The sequence below is a fragment of the Gymnogyps californianus genome, chromosome 17 (assembly GCF_018139145.2).
Source record: "Gymnogyps californianus isolate 813 chromosome 17, ASM1813914v2, whole genome shotgun sequence".
In the NCBI taxonomy this organism is placed as follows: Eukaryota; Metazoa; Chordata; class Aves; order Accipitriformes; family Cathartidae; genus Gymnogyps; species Gymnogyps californianus.
Genome location: NC_059487.1, coordinates 16,972,458 through 16,998,735, shown reverse-complemented (window position 1 = coordinate 16,998,735; position 26,278 = coordinate 16,972,458). Strand labels below are relative to the sequence as shown.

General features: G+C 58.7%; 2 protein-coding genes across 2 annotated transcripts; both read left to right on the top strand.

Annotated features, from left to right (window-relative positions):
* The first annotated feature begins 6,612 nt into the window (after positions 1-6,612).
* On the top strand, positions 6,613-16,459 carry LOC127023294 (bactericidal permeability-increasing protein-like). The gene is made up of 15 exons (XM_050907365.1): positions 6,613-6,727; positions 7,691-7,805; positions 8,376-8,504; positions 9,261-9,416; positions 9,898-9,961; positions 11,941-12,004; positions 12,490-12,581; positions 12,746-12,922; positions 13,173-13,232; positions 13,358-13,525; positions 13,952-14,019; positions 14,290-14,332; positions 14,711-14,774; positions 15,317-15,393; positions 16,116-16,459. The coding sequence occupies exons 1-15, from the start codon at positions 6,613-6,615 to the stop codon at positions 16,167-16,169; spliced, it is 1,446 nt and encodes a 481-aa protein (XP_050763322.1). The 3' UTR covers positions 16,170-16,459.
* A 484-nt stretch (positions 16,460-16,943) lies between these two features.
* CDK5RAP1 (CDK5 regulatory subunit associated protein 1) lies at positions 16,944-23,935 on the top strand. Its single transcript, XM_050907519.1, is given in 14 exon segments — positions 16,944-17,154; positions 17,878-17,981; positions 18,458-18,492; positions 19,238-19,338; positions 19,525-19,735; positions 20,565-20,685; positions 20,972-21,202; positions 21,458-21,555; positions 21,669-21,724; positions 21,840-21,866; positions 21,869-21,969; positions 22,887-23,036; positions 23,473-23,613; positions 23,761-23,935. Coding segments are annotated over 14 exon segments (1,668 nt in total). The 3' UTR covers positions 23,842-23,935.
* Positions 23,936-26,278: the final 2,343 nt, after the last annotated feature.

Sequence of the window (26,278 nt, the reverse complement as noted above, 5' to 3'; positions counted from 1 at the left end):
GGTTCGCGCAGCAGCACCCACTTGCTGCACCCCATCCCCCTGCCAAACTTTGCAGGGAAGTTTCAGCATCGCGGGCAGCGGCCCCGCACGCGCCTGCCCGAGCGGTCGACGGCCACCTTCGCGCCCCGCCTTCGCACCCCACCTCCGCCTTCGCACCCCACCTCCGCCTTCGCTCCCGACGCCCACCCCGTGCTCGGGAGGGCCGGGGGGGGGCGCGGGGGCCCGCAGGTGCTCGCGGGGGGGGCCGGCAGCGCGCCGGGAAGGTCAGCGGAAAGGATAGGAAAGCAGAAGGAATTACCATGTTTACTGGGAAGTGGCAGAGGGGCCGGGGGGGGCCGGCGGCACCAACTGTCCCTTCCCTCTTCCTTCCTGGGGGGCCGAGCGCTGCCCGCCCGCCCGGGCTCTCCCGCCCGCCGCGGCTCGCCGCTCCCCGGGCCGCTCTTCCCCGGCCGCCGGCGCCTCCCCGAGCTGGGGGCGGGCAGCCCCGGCCCCACCGGCCCCGCCGGGCTCCCTCCGCCCGCCGCGCCTCTCCTGGGGGACAAAAAAAAGCCAAAAAAAAAAACCCAACCAGAAAGAAGGAAAAAGAAAGAAAAGGCGAAGAAAGAGCGAGCGCGGCGGGGCGGGCCGGCGGAGGGAGGGGGCTGGCGGGGGGCGGCCCGGGGAGCGCCCGGCTCCGCTCCCGCGGCTGCCAGCGCCGCCGGGCCGGGGGGGCCAGGGGCAGCGCCCGCCGTGTGTTCCCGAGGCGGCGGCTCCTCCCGGGGAGCCCCCCCGTCCCTCCGTCCCCCCCGCCGGGTGCCCCCGAGGCGGCGGCGGGCGGGCGGAGGCGGCGCCGGCTCCGTCCCCGCCGGGGGGGGGGGGGGTGTGAGGGTGTGCAAGACCCCCGGATAAAAAAAAGCCCCGCGGGGGGCGGCAGGGGGGGCGGCAGTTCTCGGCGGGTCCTGCCCCTGGTGCTCCGCCGCCCCCCCCGGCCCCCGGAGCAGCTCCGGGCAGCTCCCGCTCCCGGCTGGGGCAATCCTTCACAGCACCGGGAAAATGCAAAGTTGCGTGTGCGTGTGTGTGTGCATACATAGATGCAGGCATGTAGTAGTTGTGGCAGCTTCCCTCTTTTTAAATAAGCACAGGCCCGTGCTGATACGGACCATCAGGACTCCGAAACAGAGCACTCAGCACAGCTCCGAGTTCTCATTTCTGAACTGGCCTAAAAGCACAGCAGAAGAAAAGTGTCTCTTACGGCTCTTTGGGATGTTTCAACGATGGAAAGTACCTACTTGAAGGCAGAATTGTGTGATTCAGCAACCAGAAGTCGTACAAAAACAATCAGCGTAAGAGCCAAAGCCACAGATTTGGACTATCCTAACGCAAACCACTGCTGCTCGGCACAGCTCTTCAGTCCCCGGGCGCGGTGTCCAGTGCTCCCAGACCCTCCGCTCCCTGCTCAGGCTGAAGCCGTCGGGTTCGTGGGCACGGGCTCAAGGATGGGACCGGTGCTGGGATGGGGGACAGGACCGGGGATGGGTGGGACGGCCACAGCGTGGGCCGCAAGCTGCCGGGGCAGTCTTGATAACGAATATTTGTCCAGGGATTAGCGAGCAGCCAAAGGACACGCTGTGAAAACAAGCTGAGACGGGAGGAGGTACAGCTGGGTTGCTGGCTTGTGTGCAGGGAGGACGGCACCAGGGAGGGCTTTGCGTTTGCTTCCCATTTCCTTGGGAGCTAGCGAGAGCCCTTTCGTTGCTGGTACAGATCACGAGTGCTGCAAGGGCTCAGGCACCAGCGGTCGTGCCGGGTGGGCAGAGGCTTCGCCGTGGGGAGTGGGGCTGGAGCACCCAGCTGCACCCCACCGCGTGGCTCCGGACCCACAGGCACTGCCACAGCTCCGTGCAGGGCTGGTCCTCAGCTCAAACCCGGTCCAAGCCGTCTGCCCTGGACCCCTAATGCAAACTGGGGCCCGGTGGGCCAGCTCCTCCCTTCCCCACCAGCAGCCAATTGCTCCTTTAGTTGCGTTAGTTCGCATACTCTGCTTCAGCCTTTTTATAGTTTCTCTGAGCGCGAGGGGAGTATGAGCTCATGCTCTGACCTTCTTTAATTGCGTGGTTACCTCTGAAATGAGCCCAAGAACTTGCTTTGGCTCATGCACCTTCTGACAGGCACCGGGGCTGGGTGAGGAGGCTGCGGGTGGGGAGGAAGGCAGTGTGACTGAGCAGGTCCCGGCACCAGCAGGTAGGATCCCTCTCTGGCACTGGTGAGCAGGAGGGAAAGGATGCAAAGCCGAGCCCAGGGGGACCCCACTACCGCGGCACTGTGGAGTGCCTGAGGGCAGCAGCTCCCTGCTTGGGCCCTGGGGTGCTCTTATCAGCTGTGCTCAACTGGGCCACCCTGCAAATGCACCCAGCATGGCTGGATCCAGCCCTGCATCCCTGCAGCACCCCAAAGCAGCTCCCCGTGCCCTCCTGCCGCCCTGAGACAGCAAGGCTTGGAGGTGGGAGTCAGGGTGCTGGGGACCAAGCCTGCCCAGCAAAAGGCAGAGCTCCTGGGGGCCTCCCGGGTGCCCCTGCCACCCCAGGGCCCCTGACCCATGAGCTCACCCTCCTCTTTTGCTCCCTTTCTGCATGTCCTGTTTGTCCCGAGCAGCTGCTGGGACAGGCTGCTTGTGGCCTCCTGCCCTGCCCCTCTGCCGGCACAGAGCCACCATTCAGATCCCCCCAGGCTCTGCCTGAGGTCACCATTCCTGCATTTTTATTTTTACTTTTTCTGCAAAATCATCCCCCTCGGCTCTCTGCATCCCCTTTTGTCTCCCACGAGGCTCCCAGACCTCATGTCACGAGCTGGCGTGCTGCGAGAGGAGCCCGCCTGTCTGGGGGCGATGGCAGCCCTCAGCGGAGGGAGAAGGCATGCTGGCTGCGGCGCTGGTCCCGGGGGGACCCCAGGACGTCGCCGGGATGTTGGGGTGGAGGGAGGGCGAGGGTGGTGAGCCCAGCATCGGGGACAGTCTCTGGGGCTGGGCTCCTGCTGGGAGCCTCGTCGCTTGTGGCCACGTCCCTGCACCCAGGGTCCTCGTCTGCCGGGCGCAGCTGCTCGCCGTGCCCCGCAGCGCTCCTGCTTTATTAGCTCTCGGGTTCCCGAGTGTTTCCGTTTGCCTGTTTTTGATGCAGCGGTCAGGGCTGGCGTCAGCAGCGACCCCGCGCTGGCGGAGAGCCCGCTCAGCTCCAGCAGCAGCCGGGGCCAGGTCACGCTGATCCTGCAGCTGGGAAAACAACAGCGGAGGAGCCCCCCGCACGTCCCCTGGCTGTATTTTTAGATGCTGCTGTATCAAAGGTTGTCAGGGACTTGCAGGTGATGGCAGGCAGGGTCAGGCTGGCAGCAATCCCTGCACGCATGGGAGCGGGCAGGAGCCGCAGCTCCCCCGCATCCCAATGCTGACAGTATTTTGCCGAGCTTTGGGTGAAGTCCGTGCAGGTCTAGGGACAACCATGTTGGCCACAGGTCCTGGTGAGAGCCCTGTCCTGTTGGTGGCAGTGAACTTGTCCTGGCTGGAAATGGATGGGGGAGGTTTTATTTCTGGCTGTGGACTTCTCCAAGTTCCCTCCAAAACCAGCCAAGTTGCTCTCACTTTCCTTGCCGAGTCCCCCGGGTTTTCCCCGGTGTTTCCCCAGCAGAGCGTTTGCCCGTCCACAGCTCTGCCCTGCAGCTCCAAGTGAAAGCCTGATGAGCGGCAGCAGCGATGCCTCTGGCACCAGCACGCACCGCCCGGGCCCCAGGGAATTCCCGGCGTGGTTGTGGCACTGCAAGAAATGGACGCTGCCGGATTTCCTTGCAGAAAGCAAACGTGTCTGGGTGTCCTTGCTCGCAGCCCAAGGAGCAATAACGCCTGCTGCACGGCCCTGCATCTGCCAGAGGCCGTCCCGGGGACAGCTGGGGTGCAGCCAGCCCTCGCCGGGTGCTCACCGGGGAAGGGGCTCGGTGTGGCAGCGAGCCCAGCGGACCCAAGCTGGCGGCTGCTGGGGATGGAGCAGAGCTACAGCCCGACCCCCGCAGTCCCCCCGGGGAGCCCCAGCACAGGATTGCAGGGTGGTTTGGGCCATTGCATCACACAAGAGATGCGGAAAGAGCTGTGGGCAGGATCGGGAACTGCCGGCACGTGCTGAGTGTGTGGGGCCAGAAGAAGCCTTGACCTGGGGAGCAGGGGGTGGCCTGGGGACAGCAGGGAGCAGGTCCTGACCGGCAGCCCTGGGTGGGGGACAGCCGGCAGCACAGGAGAGGGACCTCCTGCAACTCCCTGCCCTCCCGGCCTCTTGGCTCCCGTCTGATGATGGCCCTTTCCTGCACATACAGCCCAGCAAACGCCAGTCCAGCTCTGGCGGCCCCGGGGGGACCAGTCCTTCCCCAGTGGAGCAGCCCCTGCGCTGCCGGGACTGGCAGAGCAGCCCGTCAGGCGAAGCCTTTTCCCCTGTGAAGGGTCAGGTCGGGCAGGGCAGGATTTCACGCTCAACCCCCTGCTGTCATCCCTCGCAGAAAGCACTACCGGGACCAGCTCGCGTATCGAGCTTTAGATGTGGTTTCAGCTGTTCCTTGCCAAACATGGGAGTGTTTGGTCAGGGTTTGTGCTGCTTGAAGGGTTTTTTCAGTTCAACTTTAAAATTTGCTCAAACCCAGAAGGAAGACTTTCTGGTTTTGCTTCCTCTCTGTGCTGCTCCCTATTAAAATTTCATTTCTCCTCATGGAAGAGGTTCTGGTTCCTCAATGCTCGTCCTGAATGTCTTAAATATTGTTTTGAAATCGCCCTGCTGAGATGTGGTGTCATGGATAGGAGGGTTTGGGGAGCTTCTCCTCCACACCGAGCAAGACCCAGGAAAGCGCTGACGACAGGCAGCAGCAAGATCATGGCACCGTGGGGGCTGCAAGTGGGGATTTGGCCTCATAACCTTCTCCTCTGCTCTTGGCTTCTTCTTTCTGCGCAAAATGAGCTCTGCCCATGGGCTCCTGGCCCCCAGGGATGGACTGGGGCCAGCACTGACAGGAGGATCGCAGCCCCTGAATGCTGTCCAGGTGCCGGGGGGACATGGCTCTTCCCTCTCTGGCAGGCACCGTCAGCACGAGTCCTGCTGGGCTGCTGTGTCCTTGTTTTCCTGCCCTGGGTCCGAGAGCTGATAATGACTGCAGTGCCGCAGCCACCATGCGTGCAAGTCTGGTGGGCGTCTGCTGTGTATCTGCCAGGCAGCCTGCATGTGCCCCAGTCTGAAACTCCGGGGAAGAAAGGCAGAGTGGATCCGAGAGCCCCGATCTCTCCAGCCCTGATCCTCCACGTGCCAGATTCCTCCAGCACAGATGCCCCGGGCTCCACTCGCCCCATCCCTCAGGGCCTCCTGGGGCTGCAGCACTGCGGGGCATGGCCATGCCGGCAGCTGTGCTTGAGCAATATCTGCATTTCACAAGCGCTTGGTTCAGGGATGTTGCCTCTGGCAACCAGGACTTCCCTGGATCCAGCATGAGATCTGCCTGCATCAGCTGCAGCGGGTTTCCTGTGCCGGGTCGTGCTGCTTCTCCAATGGGAAATGAAAGTAACTTAAATCATTTCTTCTTCCCTCACCTCCGTCCTGCAGGCTGCAGGGAGGGTCCGGCCGGCCCCGCTCTCCCTGCTGGGAGCCGCAGGGGTGCTCCCCCCTCGCCCCTGCCTGGCTGCACCCAGCTCCCGCACCCAGCTCCAGCCATCATGAGCCCAAGAGCTGTGACATGTCAGGGCCCCAGAAGTTTTGCCTTCGGGGCTTGTTCCCGGTGTGCTGGATGTCTCCTCCTGTGCATGGCTGCCCTGTGACAGAGCCCCGTGCCAGGGCTGGAGGTGCAGGGCACCCGCTGATTTAGTTGCCCCCGGTGCCCTGCTGCAGCCACCCAGCCCAGGCAGGTGCCCCTTCGCCAGCCCTGCTGGGCGTGGGGGGACTCGGGGGTCTGCTTGCATGGGGTGAGAAACCCTAACTTGCTTTCGTTAGCCCTTGCTGCCACCCAAGGCCACCGGTTACAACTGGTGCCTTTGGTGGGTCTGTGTTGTGATGGCATCAGCTGATGCCCAGGAGCGCAGAGCGGACCGGAGGCCCGTGGGACGGGGCGGGGGGCAGCGGGGCTGGTCGATGGCTCGGGGGCAGCCCGGGCTGTTCCCAGCCTTTACTCGGCGAAGGCAGAGCAGAGCAGGCAGAGCACGCAGCGAGAACATAGCCCCATGGAACGCAGCTGGCAGAGCCAAACCCGTGCCGCAGCAGGTCCGCTTCACTGAGCACCTGCTGCTGCTGCAGGCAGGGACCGTTTGCACCCCATGGAGAGCTGGAAACTGAGCTGTTGCCTCCTGGTTTTCGCTAGCCCTTCCCTGCCTGTGAGGAGAGGCACCGGGTGTGCCGCTGGGTGCAGGTGTGCCGTGCCATGCCGTAGGCGCGGGTGCCACCGGTGCAGAGGAGTGGGGCGGTGGCCGAGCAGGAAGCCCTGGGGCTCTGGGGGATGCCCCGCACGGGCTGCGGCAGCGGCTCTGCGCACCTCCCTCACCCACGGTTCCCGTTTTGGCACGGATATAAAGGCGGTGTGGGCAGGGAGAGCCCGGCAGCAGAACGGCACCGCGGGGCAGCCAGGATGGGAGCACAGAGCCTGGCGGTGGCTTGCGGGGCGCTGGCTTTGTGCCTGGCCCTCACCGGGGCCACCAACCCTGGCTTCGTGGTGAGGATCACCCAGGCTGGCTTGGACTATGGTGGGTTTGGCTTCTGATTTCCCTCCTTGCAGGTGTGCTGGTGGCCGAGGGGAGGAGTTGGGTGCTTGCTCGGAGAGCGCCGGGTCCTGGGGCAGGACGGGGGGTGCCTGGGCCGCGGATGCCGAATGCACCATCGCCCGGGGCTTCCCGCTGATGCACCCGTCTGCCCCCCGCCCCCCCACCTTCATGGAGCCCCTGCAGAGGGGCAGGGGTGCCCGGCCCTGCAGGGGCCTCAGGGGGCTGCACCCGGGCGGTGTCGGGGGAGGCGCAGGGCTGGCAGGGCAGGAGGGTCCTGCTCTCATGGCATGTGTCTGGGCAGCCGAGCCGTGAGCCCTGGAGGAGCGAGCTGCGGAGGAGAGAGGAGGTGGGGAGCTGCGGCAGTGGAGGCAGTGACGGAGATGGATGGGCCCCGCGCTGGTTTTATTGAGGCAGGCAGAGCCCCGGCTCCAGCGGAGCGCTGTTATGGATTGAAATACACTGTGTGAGAAACAGCTCATTTACCCGGCAGCTCTGCCCGCCGTGTGGGAGAGGAGGACGTGACTCCCCTTCCCCGATGGATGCAGGGATTGCAGTACCCACTCGGGCCGTGCCGCTCCCTGGCATGTGTGCTCCATCCAGCTTTGCCCGCCAGCGCTGGGCATGGAGCGGCGCAGTGCCCGGGACCTCCTGCACACCTCGCACAGTGCCCAGCCCAGAGAGCGAGGACTGGGACGTCTCCCCGCTCTCCATGCCTGGCCACCACTTTCCTCTGGGGCTTGCAAGCGGGCAGGCGTCAGTCAGCATTGCCCCTTGTGCTCCCAGGGCTCTGTGCACCGAGATTAGCTTTAAAGATAGCCTGGGAGGTGGAAAGCAGCCAGGGCATCGCCTGGATGTTTCCTTTAACCCTTTCGCTGTGCGCCCGGTGCGTGCTCCCAGCTCCTGTGGGAAGCGCATGGCTGTGATGCTCTCCCTCTGCCCCTGCAGCCCATCAGCAGGGGATCGCGGTCCTGGAGAAGGAGCTGGCCCAGCTGAAGCTGCCGGACATCTCGGGTGACTTTCGCATCCGGCACGTGGGGAAGGTGCACTATGAGATCTCCAGGTGAGCCCTGCCAGCACCCCGGAGCGGCTCACTGCCCCCCCAATCCACGTGAGGGGTGGGAGGGGTGGGAGAGGATGGGGAGCCCCTGGAGCAGCAAGGACCGTCCTGTCCCTTCTGCAGCTCCCACAGATGTTGGCCCTGTCCTCGGTGCAGGCAGAGACGCTCCTGCTTCGCCCCCCTGCCCAAGGGGGAAAAAGGGAACCGGGGTGACGGCACTCTGGGTGCGGGCGGATTTTGCGCAATCGAAGCCCAGGCGGTGAAGGTGGCCTTGTCCGTGGGAGCAGGGCGCCTGTCCCCCACACGCCGCAGGAGCCCAGCCCCTGCAGAGATCCCAGCTCCTCGCTGCCCCGTTGCACCTCTCCGCTCCTGCTGCGCGGGGTTTCGAGCTGCTGTTTGGGTGGCTGCAGGGACCCCGTTTCCAAAGGCGCCGCTTTGCTCTGCGTGTCCCTGCCAGGCATCGCTTTGCCACGGCAGGACGGGAGCTGGGGATGCTGCCGGCACAGTGGCCCCGGCGGCGAGGCACCCCCTCTCAAGTGCCTTTTCTCTTACTTTTTATTTATTTATTTTTAGGTTGGACCTTCGCAGTTTCCACTTGCCGTACTCCCGGATTTCCCTGGTCCCCAACATGGGCCTGCAGGTCTCCATCTCCAACGCCTTCGCTGACGTGGATGGGAACTGGCGGGTGAAGCTACACTTCATGTGCGTGCCCAGCTCCCCCTGCCCCTGCTCGGGCGCTTCGCTCTGCGTCTCCCTCTCCGGCTCTGGACAGGTTTTTTCTCCTCTCCCTCTCCCTCGTGTCTGGGCAGCTGTTGCTTTGCTCTCTCCAGACGCCCTGCCTTGTCCTTCCTGCAGCCGGGCTGCAGCCGCTGTATTCCCGATGCACGTCTGGGAGCCCCTCGCCCTGGGGGAGCCCAGCCAGGTCTCCCTCCCCACCAAGAGCCCTCGGAGCTGGCCAGGCAGCGTTTATCCTCCTTGCAAGTGGTTGGGGAGACAACATGAAAGCCATCTCCCCTCCTGTGGCACCTGGGGTGTGAGGGACGGTCCCTCCGACTTGCTTGCACTGGGGAGCATCTTCCTGAGCGCCTGCAGGGACAGACCTGAGCCGGGACCAGGGGTGGGCAGAGGTCACTGCCGCTCGTACAGCCACTGAGATGGATAAAACAGGGTGGGAGGCAAGAACAAGGTGAACGATGGAGGAGCTGTGCATGAACTCTCCTGTCTCTATTCCATCTCCCCTACTTACTCTTGACCCTCTCTGTTTAAAGGTTACCTCTCCTAGTTTATGTTCCAGTGAAATTTGGTTTCCCTGAGTTTAAAAACTTTCCTGGTCTCCTCTGGGTGCTCACTACAAGGGAGAGCCTGAGCTAGATAGATGTGTCCCGAAGCTGATTTGGGGTCCCTTCACCAGGACTCGGCACTGAGAAACGTCCCTTTCTCATCCTCCTCTCCCTGCAGCCGGGACCATGGTTCGTTTGACCTGACGGTGGAGAATGTCTATATCAAAATCATCCTGAAGCTGGGTAACGACGCCTCTGGGAAACCCACCATTGACACCTCTGACTGCAGCACCCGCATCTCCAAAGTCCGGGTACACTTTTCGGGCAAGTTTGGGTACGTAACTTCACTGTGAGGCCTGGAAACGCTGTGTGTTAGCCCATCTGCCATGGGAACGTGGCTTCCAGGCCCTGATGCAAGGAGTAAGATGTTGGCATATCTGCAGTCCCTTGGAGGCTGCCCGTTCTGCCCGCAGGCTGCCTGCACTGGCACACCACTAGTCAGCTGTCTCTGGACTCTTGCGATATACTTCTCACCCAGATGTGCAACTGAACGAACTTAAATCTGGCCTGAGTTTATCCTGCCGTGGCTGCACATTTAAGGGAGATTTAAGGCAGTCACTAGACTAGCGTGCACGTGGTTTACAAGCAGGTCTGTTTGCAAATGTAGACCCTGAGGCAAAGCCAGACGCCAAATTGGTATGGGAGTGATGTTCCCCAGTGTCCTGCATCTCTAGTGTCTCCCTTTCGTGGGCAAATACTTCTGCAGCAGCCTCTGAGCTAGAGAAAGAAGGACTCCTCTCTGTTTTTCTCTGCAGATGGCTTTACAACCTCTTCTATAGCGCTATTGAGTCCAGATTCCGGGAGATCTTGGAGAGCAAGGTACGTGAGCGAAGGAGGGCAGAGCTCCGGGTTTCTCTGGTGGTCTTTAGCCCTCACTTGGAGCTGATGTGCTAGGAGGATCGGAGCACATGTAGGGATTTAACTAGAGCCAGAGCGCACGGGCGTGTTGCCAATTTTGTGAAAACCGGAGGAATGGGCATCGATATCTGCAGTCTCCGTAGCATCGTGTGGCTCAGGCTGAATTTGAAACCTGCAGCCTTTGCCAAAGCCCAGCGTAATTGGTTCCTAATTAACAAAGACTTTTCTTTCCATGTGGTCAGTTAATTAGATCTTATGCCCCGGCCAAACTCACTGTAACAGGAAACCTGATCAGAGCTGTCCTTTAAACGGCCGCACTCCTGTGTGCTTTGGGGAGCACTGGGGGAGAAATTCTCGTTTCTGGATTTCAGACGCTTGCTGTCTTGTTTTAACGGGGTGCGTCAGGGAGGGCCTGGTACCGGCCGCCCTGTACAAAAGCCTACATGCAGGAGACCTGCAACAAGACATGGAAACAAGCTGTTAGCAGTAATTACTACAAGGCTAACTGGCACGAGTTACAGCCTCCCTGGATGTGAACCTTGCTCAGGAAGGAGGCAGCTGGAGAACAGGCAAATCCCGCTCCCGCAGCAGATCCCATCCTGCCCGGGCGCTATTCCCGATGCCATGTAGCGGCTTTCCCAAGGCCACCGGGAGCTGTGGCAGCAGATGGGCTGGCAGCAGGAGCAAAGCCGAGGCTCAAAGGCCTTTTCTGCTATTTTGGCTCCTGGAAGTAGGGACCTCTGCTGCCCTCTGCGCCTCCTCCGAGCCCCCTTTGCCCCACGCACGTTTCTCAGTGTCTTTCTCCATGTGTGAGATGGTGCGAGGGACGATGGGCAGGAGAGGGCAGGGGCTGGAGTGCACTGCACCGGGATGCCGGGGCACAGCCTGGTCCTGACCCAGCTCTGGCAGCTCGTGTCTGCCTCCTGCCCTCACTGCACATGCTTGGGCAGTCCTCGTGCCCCCAGTGCCAGGGGCACCGGGTCACTGGGAGATCCCAGTCACTGGAATCAGGGCTGTGTTTGCCCGTCTGCAGCTCCATCCTCCCAGGCAGCAGTGGGGCGTTTCCAGCACAGACAGATGAATATCGGCTGGGCACAGGGAAAAGCAGCAACCCTCTGTCAATAAGGCCGTGCCCAAGGCTCTGTCCCTCCTCTTCCTCCTCGGCGTGGCACAGCCAGCGGCTGCGTTGCTGTCAGCGTGGTCGCGGCTCCTCCGGAGCTCTGCATCTCGCCATTAGCTGCTGCAGGCTGGCTGCCCGGTCAGACAGATGATGGCCTGATCCTGCCTGGCGGTTTCCGTGCCATTATGGGGAAAGCATTGGAAGAGAGCTTGTGCAGATTATCTCAGCTGTCTGCAGGACTGTGCCCTGCACTGAATTTCCTGGGCTAGTGTTTAGCCTGCAATTAAATCCCCCACTAATGCTGAGGCTTCACCCGTGGATGACAGCGGCAGAGGGATTTGCTGTTCTGTCCTGGCAGCACAGAGCTGTAGGAACTCAGGATAGCTCTGCTTTGTCGGTGCAGTTAGTGCTCCTGTGCCTGCAGGGCTGGGTTAACTCTTTCAGTTGCTCTGCTTCGGCTAAGTGTTGGCTGCTCAGCACAATTCATTCCAGCATGGGCCGTAGGAACAGTCTGAGGGCACACATGAGATTCCTTCCAAGGGCCTTGATGCAGCTGAACTGTGTGTGGGGAGCTTGCTGTAAGCAGATATTTGCAGGTATAAACCTTGCTTGTATCTTGGACACGTAACTAACGTGCTGTCTGATGAGTAGAGACAAACGTCACTGTGTGCTCTTTTATTTAAGCAGGCTTTTGCAAGGAATAAAACTGGCACCGGGCAGCAAAGCAGAGTCCGCGGCTGAGGCTTTGACCCAGGGGTGTGAACAGGCCGCCCCTGGCAGAGCTGCCCTTGCTCAGCTTCGCTGCCTTTCTTGCCCGCAGGTCTGTGAGAGCGTGGTCACGTCTGTGCGCAGCGACCTCCAGCCTTACCTCCGGACCCTGCCAGGTACCAGGCGGGGGCTGCACGGGGTTTTAGGAGCAGTTCTTCCTAGCATTTCCCAGCCATGAGGACAGTGTTGTACCTTGTGCCCACTCCCCATTTCCTTGTATTTCTGCACCCAAGTTGGGAGCTGGGGAACACCGCATCAGCAGAGACTTGTCACTGTGCACCCTGTCCAGCCGTGGAGACTGCTCATCTGCACGCAGCCTCCAACGAGCCGTGCCTGGCGCTGGCAGGGGCACGGGCTGCCTTAGCCAGGGGACCCAGACCGTTCCTCGGGTCCAGGAATTAGTCTACATGGCTGAGAAACAGTCAGGAGGGAAATGTGATTTTTTGCTTCTAAACAGAAGCATGCACACATGAAGCTGGTACTGAGCGGTTGCACCAGGAAGCCCGGGCACGGCACTGCCTGGATGTCTGCAGAGGCAATCTGCTCCCAGCTTTCCCGTGCCATCTCCCTCTTGCTCATCTGTCTGCCTCATGTTTTACAGTCACAGCCAGGATAGATGCCACGGCTGGGATCGATTACTCCTTGGTGGCACCCCCAACTGCTACCACCCAGTCCCTGGACGTGGACCTGAAGGTGAGAGGCTGCCCTGGGAGAGCTTAATTTGGCTGATGCCATCACCATAGGCGGGTGGGGAACCAGGTTGAGGTACCTCCTGCAAATGCTGTTTGCCAGCCTGCGTCAGCGGGTGAGTCCCACCGCCCTCTGCTCTCCTGCTTCACCTCTCTCCCTCCTCCCAGGGTGAATTCTTCTCCCTGGCCCACCGCTCTGCCGTCCCCTTCTCTCCGCTGGCGCTGGCCTTCCCCTCGGATCACGACCGCATGGTTTACTTTGGGGCCTCCAGCTACTTCTTCAACACAGCTGGCTTCGTGTACCATGCAGCCGGGGTGCTGGTCTTCGAAATCACAGACTCCATGGTGAGCAGCGCAGGTGGGACAGGGGCTGTCCCTGCGCCTCTGGGCAGCGGGTTCAATTTGCGGAGGAGCTCCGGTAGCAGCCTGCGGTCTCGGAGGACTCCCCCAGCGAGCTGCCCGGGGGCTGAGAGCTGGGGGCCGTGGGATGGGGCCGGGGCTGTCAGGCACGGCAGCGCGCAGGGGTGGGAGGGCTGATCTCGCCATGGGCTCGGCCGTGCCGCATCGCCCCGGCATCACTGTTCTCCCCCCACAGATCCCGAAGGATGTGGAATTCCACTTGAACACCTCCACCTTCTCAGCCTTCGTGCCCCAGGTGAGTGGTCCAGCCCTGCCTCCCCAGAGCTCCTGCCGCGCACAGGCTTTGCTCTGTGCAAGGTGGTCTCCCCCAGGAACGGGGGTTTGTGCCGCTGTCCCTACCCTCTCCCTGCTCCTCTGCAGCTAGAGAAGATGTACCCGGACATGCTGATGAAGCTCAGGCTGTCCGCCCCCTCCGCCCCGTTCCTGAACATCGGACCAGGGGGGCTCTCACTCAAGCCTGTCGTGGATATCCAGGCTTACGCCATCCTTCCCAACTCCAGCCTGGCTCCTCTCTTCCTCCTCAGCCTGGTGAGTTGTGGCACAGCCTGCAGTGGTGACTGTGGTCCTGGCCGGGCAGCTCCGGGTGCAGCCACAGCTCTAGGTGACGCGGTGCATCGGTGAGCTCTCCCCTGCATCTCAGCGGGGTAAAGATGGGAGTTTGAGCTGTGCACAGTCCTCCTGCTGCCTTCAGCAGTGCTGAGCCATTGCTGCCGATCTCCTGCCAGGGGAGGTGCTGGATGCTGTCCGAAACCGGCCCAGTCCTGGTGCAGTGGGGGTGTCCCCAACAGAAAAATACCCGAGCTGACAAATGCCAGGTTTAATGCTGCGTGCAAACATGCCCCTGGACAGGCAGCGGTCCCGCTGCGTTTCGGCTGGTCAGAGCCGTTCCCCCAGGGTGTCTGGTTTGGGGTGAGGTGGGGTGAGCACTGCCGGAGCTCTGCGCTCTCTCCCCAGACGAGCAACGTGTCCGCCGTCATCGACGTGAAATCCGGCCACATAGTTGGGAGCCTGAAGGTGGGCAGGTACGGAGGGGGAGCAGCGCAGGGCTTCGCTCGCCCAGCGCCCCGAGCGCAGCCGCTGCTGGGCAGGGGGTGGCTGGGGGGTGCTTCTGTTCTGGGCTCCTGGGGACAGAGGTGAGGTGGGGAGGTTCCGGGGATGTGGACCCAGTGCAGAGGGGATGAGCTGGGGCTGGAGGGAGCGGGATCTGCGCAGCCATCGACGGGTGGCACCGGGGTGGGAACTGCTCCCTCCATTGGGACAGCCTTCACAGCACCGCTTCTGCCTCTGTGCAGGATGAAGCTCTCTCTGAAGCATTCGGATGTCGGCACTTTCCAGGTAAGCTATCCTTGGTCATGACCAGAGCCCCCAGCACGGAGGCGAGAGCCTGCTGGGGGCCAAGGAGAGGGCTCATTCCCCCCTGCCCACCAACACGGGACCTGGGGGTGCACCCAGGACCCCACGCTGACGCCAGAGACGCCTCCTGTCTCAGCCTGCAAGACTGGGAGAGGATGCAGAGCCAGATGCCATTGCCTCTCTCACCCCTACACTTCCTACCCTGCCAGCATGGCCAGACAAAGCCGCTGGTCTCTGGTGAAGCGTGTGCCCGTCCCAGCTCCTCGTCTCTTTTTCTTTTCCTAATTATCCTCCAGTGCCTGGGCACCTCCTCTCCCGCAGGCTAACGCTCTTTTCCTTCCCCCTCTCTCCGCTCCCCAGGTGCGAATGCTGCAGTCCATAGTGAACATCGTTGCTTCCAATATCCTGCTCCCACGTCTTAATGGTGAGAACCTGCTGGGGGGAATGGGGGTGCTGGACTAGTCGCCGGCCAGGTCGCTCCATCTGAGCAGGCCCAGCTCGCTAATTAAATCCCCGTTGCCAAACCTTTTCGGTGGGTAAAGCCTGCAGCGAGTGCAGGAGACGGCAATAAAAGCTCCCGGCGGAGGCAGCCTGCGGGCAGTGGTGTGCGGGAGCCTCTCGGCGCTGAGACATGCAACCAGCAATGAACACAATGGAAAAAATGAGCACGACGCCCATCCTAATGCTTTGCAGACCCTCTCCCCCGCTCACTGCTTCTCATGGCTCCCCGGCAATTCGGGCCAGAGCAGGGCTGGCGGCTGCCGGGTGCCCGGGGGGGTGGCACGGCACCACATGCAGCCCCCAGCCCTTCTGTGGAGCTTGGCAGGAATTTTCTCTGCCTACCCCGGGAGCAGCGGGGGCAAAGAAAGGGCCGGGGGGAGGAGGTGGCTGCCTGCTTTGCACGGCCCGTGCTCCCTCTTGTTCCCATTCCCATCCCAACGCGGCCACGTGTGTTGTCTTTTCCAGACAGGTTAAATCAGGGTTTCCCTCTGCCACTGCCGGACAGAGTACAGCTCTCCAATATCCTCGTGAGGTTTCACCAGGTGAGTGAGGGGGAGCACCCGGCCCCGGCTGGAGCCCGTCCCGCCATCCCCAAGCCCCCCGCATGCCGGCACAGTGTGCAAGGCCGGTTCCCCAACCCATGCTGGGAGGTGGCGGGCGGGAGGGTGCGCTCAGCCGGGATCCCAGCAGCACAGCTGCAAACCAGAGCCCCGCTTTTCCCGTCTGCACAGTGGTGGTCTGGGCTCTGCACCCCTCGGGCAGCACCGCATCGTTCTCCGGTTCTTAAACCCGGGGCCTGAATTTCCCACGATGCTTTTTATCGCACGCGCAGCTCTGCGGCAGCGTTGGCCCCGAGCCCCTGCCTTCCCTGGCCGGCGGCGCCCGGCGGGATGCTGCCTGTGAGTGCAGAGCGGCTGCTGCCGGACACATCTGCCTGCGATGGGACAGGCAGCGCCTGCCAGACTCGGTGGAAGGAGCCCTGCCGGGTCCTGGGGAGCAGAGAAAGCCCCTGTTGTGGGAGGCCTTGGGGAAGCCCCAGAGGGGTGCCACGACGGAGATGCTGAATAGTTAGTGCGAGGCGTGGCTGTGAAATGTCTTCAGAGCCCTTCCAGGGCTAAAATCAGGCACGGGGGCTAGCAGAACCACACGTGCCCACCTGTCCTCCCTCCCCGAGATGTGGTGGGTGCTGGGGAGCACGGCTGCCCGCAACAGAAAGCGGCTGCCAGGGCCTGTCGCAGCCCCACGCTTTCTTTCTTTCTCCCAGAATTTCCTGCTGCTTGGAGCAGACGTTCACTATCAGCCCCGGAGATGGAGATAAGGCGCCGAGAGGGACCACGAGCACCAAAAATGCCCCCTTCACCCCTTCCCTCCCCCTGGCCCCGCCACCAGAGCTGAAGACCACCAGTCCTGCCGCAGTGTCCCTCACCGCCCGCCTCGGCCTGGACCGCGGGCCGGGGGCAGAAGCACCCCCGGGGGGCTGAACCCCACGTCCCCCAGCCGGGGCCTCGCTCAGCGATACTGAGAGCTGGGGGTCCCCGGCCCCCCCCCAACCCCACCTTGGCCCCCTCCCCTCCCACTTCCCCTGTGCCAGGGGCGGTTGGCAGCAATAAAGGCGGCTGGCGCCGGGGTCGCGGCTGTGGCGGTGCTGTCACTGTCTGAGCCTGGGGTACCTTCCCCGGGCCCCTCGCACCGGGCCCGGGGCCTGCGCGGGGGCGGCCGCGGGGTGCCAGGAGCTCCCCGTCCCCCCCCCGCCCCGAGGGAGGGCAGGCGCCCGGGAACGCCCGTTTCGGTTCTGTTTATCGCTGCGGTCGTGGCGAAGCACGACGGAACACCCCGGGTTTCCATTGTTATTTCACTTTCCCGCGGCGGGGCCGTTCCCGGCTCCCCCCGGCAGCGGGGCGGGCCCGGCGGAACCGCGGCGGCGCGGAACGCAGAGCCGAAGGGCGGGGAAGGTGGCGGGGACCGCTTTTGGCGGCGCACGGCCGGGCCACCCGCTCCCCGTTCGCGCCCTTTCCCGCCCCGTCCGTCCCACAAAGCGCCCCGCCGGCTGTCGCCGTGGCAACGCGGCCTGGCCTCGGGGCCTGGCGCGGCCATGCTGCCCTGCAGGCGAGCGCTGCGGGCGGCGGGGCTCCTCCGCTCGGCCGCCGCCCTCCGCCCCGGGGCTGCCCGCCGAGCGCGGTGCGGGTTGGGCGAGCGGCCGGTGGGGCCGGACCTGCGGTATTTCCTGAGAGGGGCCGCCGCCGCGGGGGAGCCGCGGCCCGAGCCGGAGCCGGAGCCAGGCTCTGCCCCCGGGACCGGGAAAGGTCTGTGGTGCCGCCGTTCCCCCTCCGCGGGCCCTGCTGACCCCTGCGCGGCGGCCCGGGTGCCGTGGCGTGGCTGGGCCGTGGCTAGGCCGGCCCCGAGCGCTGGTGGGGTTAGCCGTGCCCCGCGGCCGTGCCGTTGCAGCCAGGCCAAGGCCAGCCGTAAGGGCCGGTGCGGCCAGCGGTGCCCCGAAGCCGGAGCGGGGAGTCAGTGCAGCGTGTGTGGGGGAAAGGAATTGTTTGGGTGCTTTTGGGGCCCTGGAGGGGATTTTGACGTTAGAAGAAGTCCAGGCCGCACGCTCACTGGTGTGTCTCCCCCCGCCGTGAAGATGGGTCGGGGAGCGGGTTGCTCTGGCACCTCTCCGCAGACCTTGTGCTGGGCTGTCAGCCGGAGCTTTCAGGCTGTGATGCCCTGAGCAGGGAGGGGGGGTTTCATTGCGCTAAAGGTTATATCTCAGTAATAACACAGCTTCTGCTTCTCTGCAAGCCACAGTCCAGACCCGTTGTGTTGGAGTGACGTGCTCTGAGGCACTCAGTTTCCCAGAGTCTGTCTTTATTTTTGGTTTATCCTTTTTGTGTGGGCTGCAGGTGAAGGTAGCTTTTGTGCTGCTTGCCTGACTCTCTCCGGTGGTGGGACTGGAGGTTCCTTCCTATAGAAGAGGTCATAGAAACAGGTTGTAGATGAGAGCTGAGGCAGGCTTCTGCGTCACACCGCCTTTGTTGCAGTGTACCTGGAGACGTATGGCTGCCAGATGAACGTCAATGACACGGAGATCGCCTGGGCCATTCTGCAGAAGAATGGCTACACGAGGACAAAGGAGTTGGACGAGGTAAGGCACCTTGGCAGCTCTCCGGTAGCGCAGGCCTGCGAAGGCGTCACACCACTGCTGTGCCTGCGAGTCCCGGCTTTCGTCTGGAGTGCAGTCCTGCAGGGTGTTGTGATATTTGAAGTCTAAGTTCTGTGGAGTAAAGGAAACTACTTAACAAGTGTGCTAGAAAGCTGTGGGTTGTCTTTTTTCTTTAAACTGCTGGGTTCCCTCTCAGTTGGAGAGGGATTGGACACAGCGGGATGCTCCTGACTCATCTTTGTCTGAGTTTACTTCTACCATTTAGTGGAAGACTTTGCTTGTCTTCTGTTAGTTACTTGCACCTTTGCTTGTTGAAACCCACCGCATACTTGGGCAGATCTTTTTCACTGAGTTAAGTGAGTTTTATAGTCTGCCTCTTCAGGTTACCCGTGCAGGGCGTGAGTACTTACCGTTTGGCTTTTACAAATTCTTCTTCCTTTTTGTTGTTTTCAATTTAGGCAGATGTGATTCTCCTTGTCACCTGTTCCGTGAGGTAAGGAAACTTTTGTCACTGCTGGTTTTGGACAGTTTTTAAGGAATTACCATTTGAAAACCAAGGCAATAAATGTGTTGTGTGAGGAAAGGAGCATGCAGATGTGAAACTGCCTGTTTAGTTGAGGGTAGAGCTAGCTGGTGCCACAATGTTAACAATAATTGTGCTATGAATTGCTTTTCTAGATAGTGAGAAGAAATTTTTTGGTAGTGTAAGCTCTGTGTATATGCCATGGGCAGGTAGATACCTGCACAGATTTGTGCTTTAATGATTTTTTTTTTTTTTTTTTTTAATATTCTTCTGTCTTCTCTTGAAGTGACTGTCTCTCTAGTTCAGGGTCTGTACTTCAAAAATTTGGGAACTACGTTTAGGGGCAATTTGGTTTATAAATATATAGGGAACTTTGCTTTTTTTTTCTGAACGCAGAAGATGTCAAATGCTCATTGTCACTTGCAAGGTAGCTCATTTTGGCTGGCTAAGGCAGACTTTTTCTCTGCAAGAGCTTAGTCCCTGAGTTGTTTCTGCAGTGCAGATGCTCCCAAGCAAGCCAAATGGTAGTAGATAAGATAGAGTCAGGACATAATCCACACACCACAAATGACACTTTCATGTGCCATCAGATCCATCCGGTGGATGATTCCCCATCTTTAGTTGAATTCTCCACTCAAGACACTTGGACCGCTTCAGGTTGGGGGACTGTTAAAGCACAACTATCGGAATAACCACTGTTTTCCTGGCTTCCCAGGGAGAAGGCGGAGCAGGCTATCTGGAATCGCCTGCGGCACCTCAAGGCGCTGAAAGCCCGGCGGCAGCAGGCTCGCTTACCTCTCCGCATCGGGATTCTAGGTACGTGCGGGATGCGCAGCGGTGGGTAGCACACACTGTTGTGCCACATCCCGTTGCGCTGCGTTTCCTCTTCCCCTCTGGCGGCACCAAGCCTTTTCTGCAGGGTGAAAGCAGCTAGTGAAGGGGTGCGAAGGCGTAACCGAGGGTGGGCACTTCCTCACAAGGACCCTTCTCCTTTGGCGGCAGGATGCATGGCTGAGAGGCTTAAGGAGGAGATTCTGCACAGGGAGAAGCTAGTCGATATTGTGGCAGGCCCTGATGCGTATCGTGACCTTCCCCGGCTGCTGGCCGTGGCAGAGTCTGGCCAGCAAGCTGCTAATGTCCTGCTATCGCTAGATGAGACTTATGCAGATATTCTGCCTGTCCAGACTAGCGCAGGTGGCACAACAGCGTTTGTGTAAGTATCTTTTTTTCCTGTGCATGTTTCTGTGGTTCTGGTTTGGAAATACTGCTGTGCAGAACAGACATGTCAGTGACAGCAGCTACCCAAGAGATGCAATGCCTGGTTGCACTCGCTCCCGGCAGCCTGGAGGCATGAGTCTGCCAGACTGTGTGTTTGCCGCTTCTTCGCTGTCTGACTGAGCCCTGGAGAGACTGCCCTGTGCTCTGGCTGTCGGCGGGCTTCTCTTACTCTCCTTTGAGAACATTGATTGTCTAAGCCTGATGCTGCACCGAGTGATTTCTGTCCCACTGACATCTGTGCCTTTCTAAGTCTGTGCCCCTCTCATCCCCTGCCTTCTGCTATGTCCTGCCCCAGCTTGTCGTATTTAATTCTTCTAATCCTCCATGCATTGTAACTTCTGTTGGTTTTGTTTCCATTTGTTTAGTTTTGATAATAAGATTCCCAAACGTGAAATCAGGCTCTGCTCGGTGTGGCCTAGAGTACAGCAGGACGGTATCACCCGCTGTAGGAACAAGATGCAGAAGGATCTTTCATCGCTGCCAGATTGCAGTGCAAGTCTGTGCCTCATTAGTTGCTTTCCAAGTTTCTTGGAAATGTGCGTGAAAAATTAGGAGATATTAGCTAGGGGCAAGCAGGAGCCAGCTCTGGCTGGAGCAGCGTGTAAGGGGAAGCTGCAGAGCTGTGTTCAGAGCTCGTGCTGCGTGTGCTGCAGGCCAAGGGGGTTGGCTGAAGGCAGCAGTGCTGGGCCAAAGCAGGGCAGGATGCAACATGGATGATTCTTCCAGAGCAATCGTAGCGTGACCTGTACTTTACCCCTCGGCAGATCTATCATGCGGGGCTGTGACAACATGTGTAGTTATTGCATCGTGCCCTTCACCCGCGGCCGTGAAAGGAGCCGCCCCATCGCGTCCATCCTGCAGGAAGTGAGGATGCTCTCGGATCAGGTGAGGCAGAGCCTCCTTCCCACCTGTCCCAAGCCATGGGAGGAAGGATGGTTCTCGGTGAAAGTGTTTTCAGTGGTACCTTTGGCCAATGACACTGCCTTTATCTGTGGAGATGAGGTTACCACAGGGTTCCGCCAGTGGCTTTTTGATTCCCTTTGTAATACTCTGAGACAGACAAGGAAGGGAGGGCTTTCCTTGGAGATTCCTCCTTGAAGTAAGAGTAAAACCATGGCTGCCCTTGCATCCTGACCGGGTTATATTTTTTCCTCTCTGTTTATTTTTGTAGGGAGTGAAAGAAGTGACCCTTTTGGGTCAGAACGTCAACAGCTTTCGAGACATGTCTGAGGTGCAGTTTCAATCAGCGGCTGCCCCAGTCCTCAGTCGTGGCTTTAGCACAGTCTACAAAGCTAAACCAGGAGGCTTGCGCTTTGCACATCTTCTAGACCAGGTTTCTAGAATTGATCCAGAAATGAGGATCCGTTTCACCTCTCCACACCCCAAGGATTTTCCTGATGAGGCAAGTGTAAAATAAGCAGCTGGACCTCTGCTTGCAGGCAGGCAGGCAGCTCTGAACTGCTAGATGTGGGCTGTGCTTCCTTCCCGAAGGGAACACAATCACAGAATGGGAACAGCAGCTCCTGGGAGGGGGAATGTTTGTGCTATGGCTGGCAGGTTTGCAATTTGCTGGCTTTTACCCGGGGAAGGCTCTTCCCCTTGGCATCCTGGTACAGTTGAGCTGTCTATGACATTGTCTCCTGATTGCCCATCACAGGTCCTGCAGCTTATCCAGGAGCGACACAACATCTGCAAACAGCTTCACCTCCCGGCCCAGAGTGGAAGCACACGAGTCCTGGAGGCCATGCGACGAGGGTGAGTGATCGCCATGGGGAGTCCTGCACCCTGCCCTCTGATTTAGGGTGCTGGTTTCTCCTCACCAATGTCGTGGTTTTCTGATTAGCAAATCCATGTGTTGTTCATTGCAGATACACAAGAGAAGCATATTTAGAGCTTGTACACCATGTGCGTGAGTCCATTCCAGGTAGGGACTCCTTTAGCTTGGTCTGAGCTCAGCACAGCTGTATGTTGCTGTCCTTTCTTGAGTGAAGTGTCCCCCTCTTCCTTGAGGGAAGTGTAAAGCTGTGTCTCTGTTACAGGAGTGAGCTTAAGCAGTGACTTCATTGCCGGTTCTGTGGCGAGACAGAAGAAGATCACCAGCAGACTGTGTCCTTGCTGCGGGAAGTCCGCTACAACGTAGGCTTCCTGTTCGCCTACAGCATGAGGCAGGTGAGTGCAGGACCTGATGGAGAAGACTGTTATCTCTGGGCATCTCACCTCACTCCAGAGCTCTGTTTCTCACAGTAAGACACACACCCCAAAAAAATTGAGAATAATACCTAAAGACTCATTATATTGGTAGATTTTTTTTTTTTTTTTTTTTTGCTGGCATGCAGCCCTTCAAGGGTGTGTGTTGCTGCGAGAGCCGCCTTTATGCCTGAAAGGCTTCCAGCTCCCTTGTCTGTGTGTCAGGGTTGATTACTGATGGGGTGACCTGGTTCTGCAGATGGTCCAGAGTGATTGCAATGAAGCGGCTGTGTCTGCAGAGACCTGGCTGCAGGTACACTTTTCTTTGCTGATGAGAAATTGTGCTGATGTACAGAGAGTCTGTCAATCCAGTCTGGAGAGAACTGGTGAATTTTCAGAAGGTACTTCCATGAGAAGAGTGGATAGCTGACAAGTCTCCTTTAGAATGCTCCCCATAGTGTAAGATGCTGACGGGGAAGAGGGCAGGAGGTTGGGAAACATAAGAAAGCAAAGGAATATGGATCACCTTTTAGCACATGGGACTAGAAGTAGTAGAATCCATTCCCTGTCCCTGTGGACAGACAGGCAACAGACACATCTCGCACAGGAGATGCAGAACTTCTGCTTCACACAGCCACCGATACTCAGCGCCCTACGTCAAACCTTCTACCAAAAAGGTAGTGCAGGAAGAATGTGAGGAAATCAAGGATGTTGCTGGCGGTTAGCACCTGAAGATGTTCCCTGAGTAAATACTGTACCGTTCCCTGTACAGTAAATACAAACTGTAAAGCGTGGAAAGCTGTTGCTTGCAGAGCAGCCACACTGGCTGGGGTCAGACAAGGTTCTGATCTCGGACTGTCTGGTTATTGAGGGGCCACACTTGCTTTGTCTGTTGGCAGAAAACCCGGGCGTATCACCGGCTGCAGGACGATGTGCCTGCAGACATAAAAAAGAGGCGGCTGGAGGAGCTCATTACTGTCTTCCGAGAGGAGGCTGCAAGGGCGAATGAGGCAATGGTGGGCCAGTCTCAGCTGGTGCTGGTGGAGGGGGTGAGTGCGCCTGGAACAGAGTTGTCCTTCTCCCCTCCTGCTGGCCAAGAGGCTCTTAGGCTGTACACAGCAATCATCACCTCTGCCTTCCCTTCTCACTTTCCCCGCGCAGTCCTAGGGCTCCAAGACCGTGTCTTCACACTTAAGCAGACAGCCTGATTTTTCCAGAGCACTGAGCTGAACGCAGGGGGATGGGATAGGTTAGAGACGTGTTTCTGGCCAAGCACTGAATTAGCGCAGGCTTTGAAACATTGGCTTTGGTGTGTGGGTGTCAACACAGCAGCCCTGGCCGTAGGATTTGTTACATGGCGTGCTTAACAGTGTGGCATGTGGCTTTTAATACTGGCAATGGTGCTCAATTAATTCCTGAGGCAATAAAGCCCAGCGGTGAATCAGAGCTATTGCCATGCAGGTAATGTTCCCTTCCTCCTTTCAGCCCAGCAAGCGCTCTGCCTCGGAGTTGTGTGGGAGGAACGACGGCAACATCAAGGTGATCTTCCCTGATGCCGAGATAGAGGATGCTGCGGGCTGCGAGGCTCCGGTCAGAGCCCAGCCAAGGGACTACGTGTTGGTGAAGGTGACCTGTCTGCAGCGCTTGTTTCCCTGGGCTCTCTTTCTTGCACAGTGCTGTTCTCCAGAGCAGCTGCTGCCAGGAGAGCCTAAAATTAGAATGGATCCTCCTCAGCCTCTCTGTTCCTGAGAACTGTTGTGCTGTTTCTTTCAGGTGACCTCTGCCAGCTCTCAGACCTTGAAGGGAGTTCCGCTCTGCCGTACTACCCTCTCCCGCTCTGCGGCTTGTCGTTGAGGCATCCCTGCTGCCAGTGGACAGAAGCAGCGCGTTTTCTCCAGGAAGAAACAAGGAAGTTTGGTCAGGTGGAGATACAGTAGAAACAGGGAGATCTATGCATATTAGAATATATATATGAAATAATAATAATAATATATATATGTTTCTGTTTTGGCAACAACCAACCCCTCGTAGAGCTGTGCGAGTTTGTAGGCAAAGATGGAAGCTGTGTATGGACTTGCCAAACCCAAGTACTGTGTGATCCTGTATTTTCACTTGCGCTCAGGCTTGGCCCACCCTTGAAGTGCTGCACGTCTGTCCTCCGACTTCGATCACGTCCTCTGAGGCAGCCCACCCTGAGAAACTTATGTCTGTAGAGCAGGTCATTCCTGCTAGCTCAGTTGAATTCAGGAGCTGCAAAAACTGGTAGTGCCTGGAAAATACAGCTCCAGTAACTGCTGGAGAATGGCAGGAGTACTGCCAAAGGGGCCGAAGAACTGAAAGAACAGGAGAAGATTGTGATGAATTCTTTCCAAATATTGGTAACTTCCTGTCTGCAAAATGCTTGGAAAGGGGAAGTAGGAACCTGCACCATGCCCGTGTGATGGAATGTGGCACTGAACTGTGGAATAGAAAATGGTGTTGAACGTGGACGAGTGATGCTTAATCTGTTGTATCTGAGGCCGAGGGAATGCAGCCTTGCCCTTCTACTGGGGATATTTGGATCTAGGTCAGAGAGGATTTCCCCATCTCCAGGCCGAAGGGGATGCATGGTGAGGACTGGCTGCCGGCCGAGGGTTCTCTCCAGCCTGTTGAAACTTTAGGTTTAGCTTTATGATCCAAACATCTGTGGATGTCCTTCCCTTTCCTCACGAGAGGAGAGAAATGGTTGTACCGATTTAAATGGCCAATAAGTTCGTTAAGTGCATCTTACAGCTCCTTGTTTTTATCAGCCTGCAGCTAACCGTGGCTGCGTTGTGTCATATTCCAGCCTGGTCTGCTGTACCTGCAGCCTGCACTTGTAAGTAAACTTTCTCTTATGAGATGTGAGAAAGAATCACCCCTTCTAATATAGATAATCATGTTATTAAAAGAAATCATTGTAAAAGGCTCTATCCAGTGACAAATTTTGAAGAACAGCTGATCAGCTCTTAATAGAGCAGTCACAACGTGAATTTGCAGAATTTTTAAATAAACGTGAAAGGGTTTTGCTAGAAAGTCTTCTCTCAGCTCTTTCTGGGATATAATTGTATCTCTTTGAAAACAGCATGGTTCACTGAATATTCGTTAGACCTTAGTTTAAGAAACAAATACCTTTTGCTTATTATCTCAGAGCTGATTCTCTTCTCATAGACGTGAACCTGCACAGTCGCCGCTGGTCAGCGTGGGTTCTGAGGTGCTGACAAAGGCACAGTGCCGTTCTGCTCTCCTGCCTCCAAGTGGGACAGTGTCTTAGGCCCAAATTCACAAACCGGGTCTTAGACCTCTGCTGCCTTTGACCCGTGGGGTTTTAAGGAAGCGGCAGCGAGAAGCTGTTTGGTTTGAAATGCCAAAGGAAGGAGCGGGATGTATAAGCATCATCCCTCAAAAGTGACAGGCACTGAAGCCAACGTGCTTGCTCATTAAAGCAGCCAGGGAAGCGGCCCAGCTTTAAGTGCCCTGCAGCATCTCCTTCTTTCAGCTCATGTCTCCCATGCATCTTGAAAGCGTGGCCCAAGCCAGCACCCCCTGAAAAGGGCTGACACCCACCTTTCACTGCTCATTTTGACCTTCTCCCCACAAGCACCTATTCCACGTGAGACCCGCAGACGGCAGCGTGCCCTCCCCGCTCCATCCAGCTCCGAGGCCAGCTGTGGTCGTTTTACGATCATTATTTTAAGAGCAAGAGACTAATGAGGAGGAGAGCTGGGTTTTCCATTTTGATGAGAAGGTGATGATGCTCACTGCACAAACTCCCCAAGGAGCCGTAGTGCTTACCATTTGCCTCGCCTCTTTAGTTTTTATAGGCCTCGGGAATGAAGGCTGAGGTTTTAAGGCAGCGAAGCATCCATTAGGAAGTGCTTACAGTGACCTTGGAGGCTGAGTTTGTCATTTGGCACTGCCTGACAGCAGGAATGTTTTTTTTCTCGGGGGGGCTAGAGGTGGGATGCAGTTTCTGTATCGCTTGTCAGGAGATTTGCTCCCTGAATTCGGCTGTTGGGAAGGCTGAACTTGTGTCTCGTGTTCACTCTGCCTCGTGCTCGTGCTTGTACGTTTCTTTTCGCAGCCTGAGCAGGGACATGAGTCCTGAACTCCACAGGACTTTAAATCTCCCACGCCAATTTATACCTGTGCCTTCTGCAACTGGAAGCTGAGGTGTTGCGGTATTTCGGCATACCTCAGTGATGGAAGGGATTTGTTTTGCTGGGATTGCTGCTGGAAGACAGCTGTGGGTCCAAACCAAAACACTGGTTAT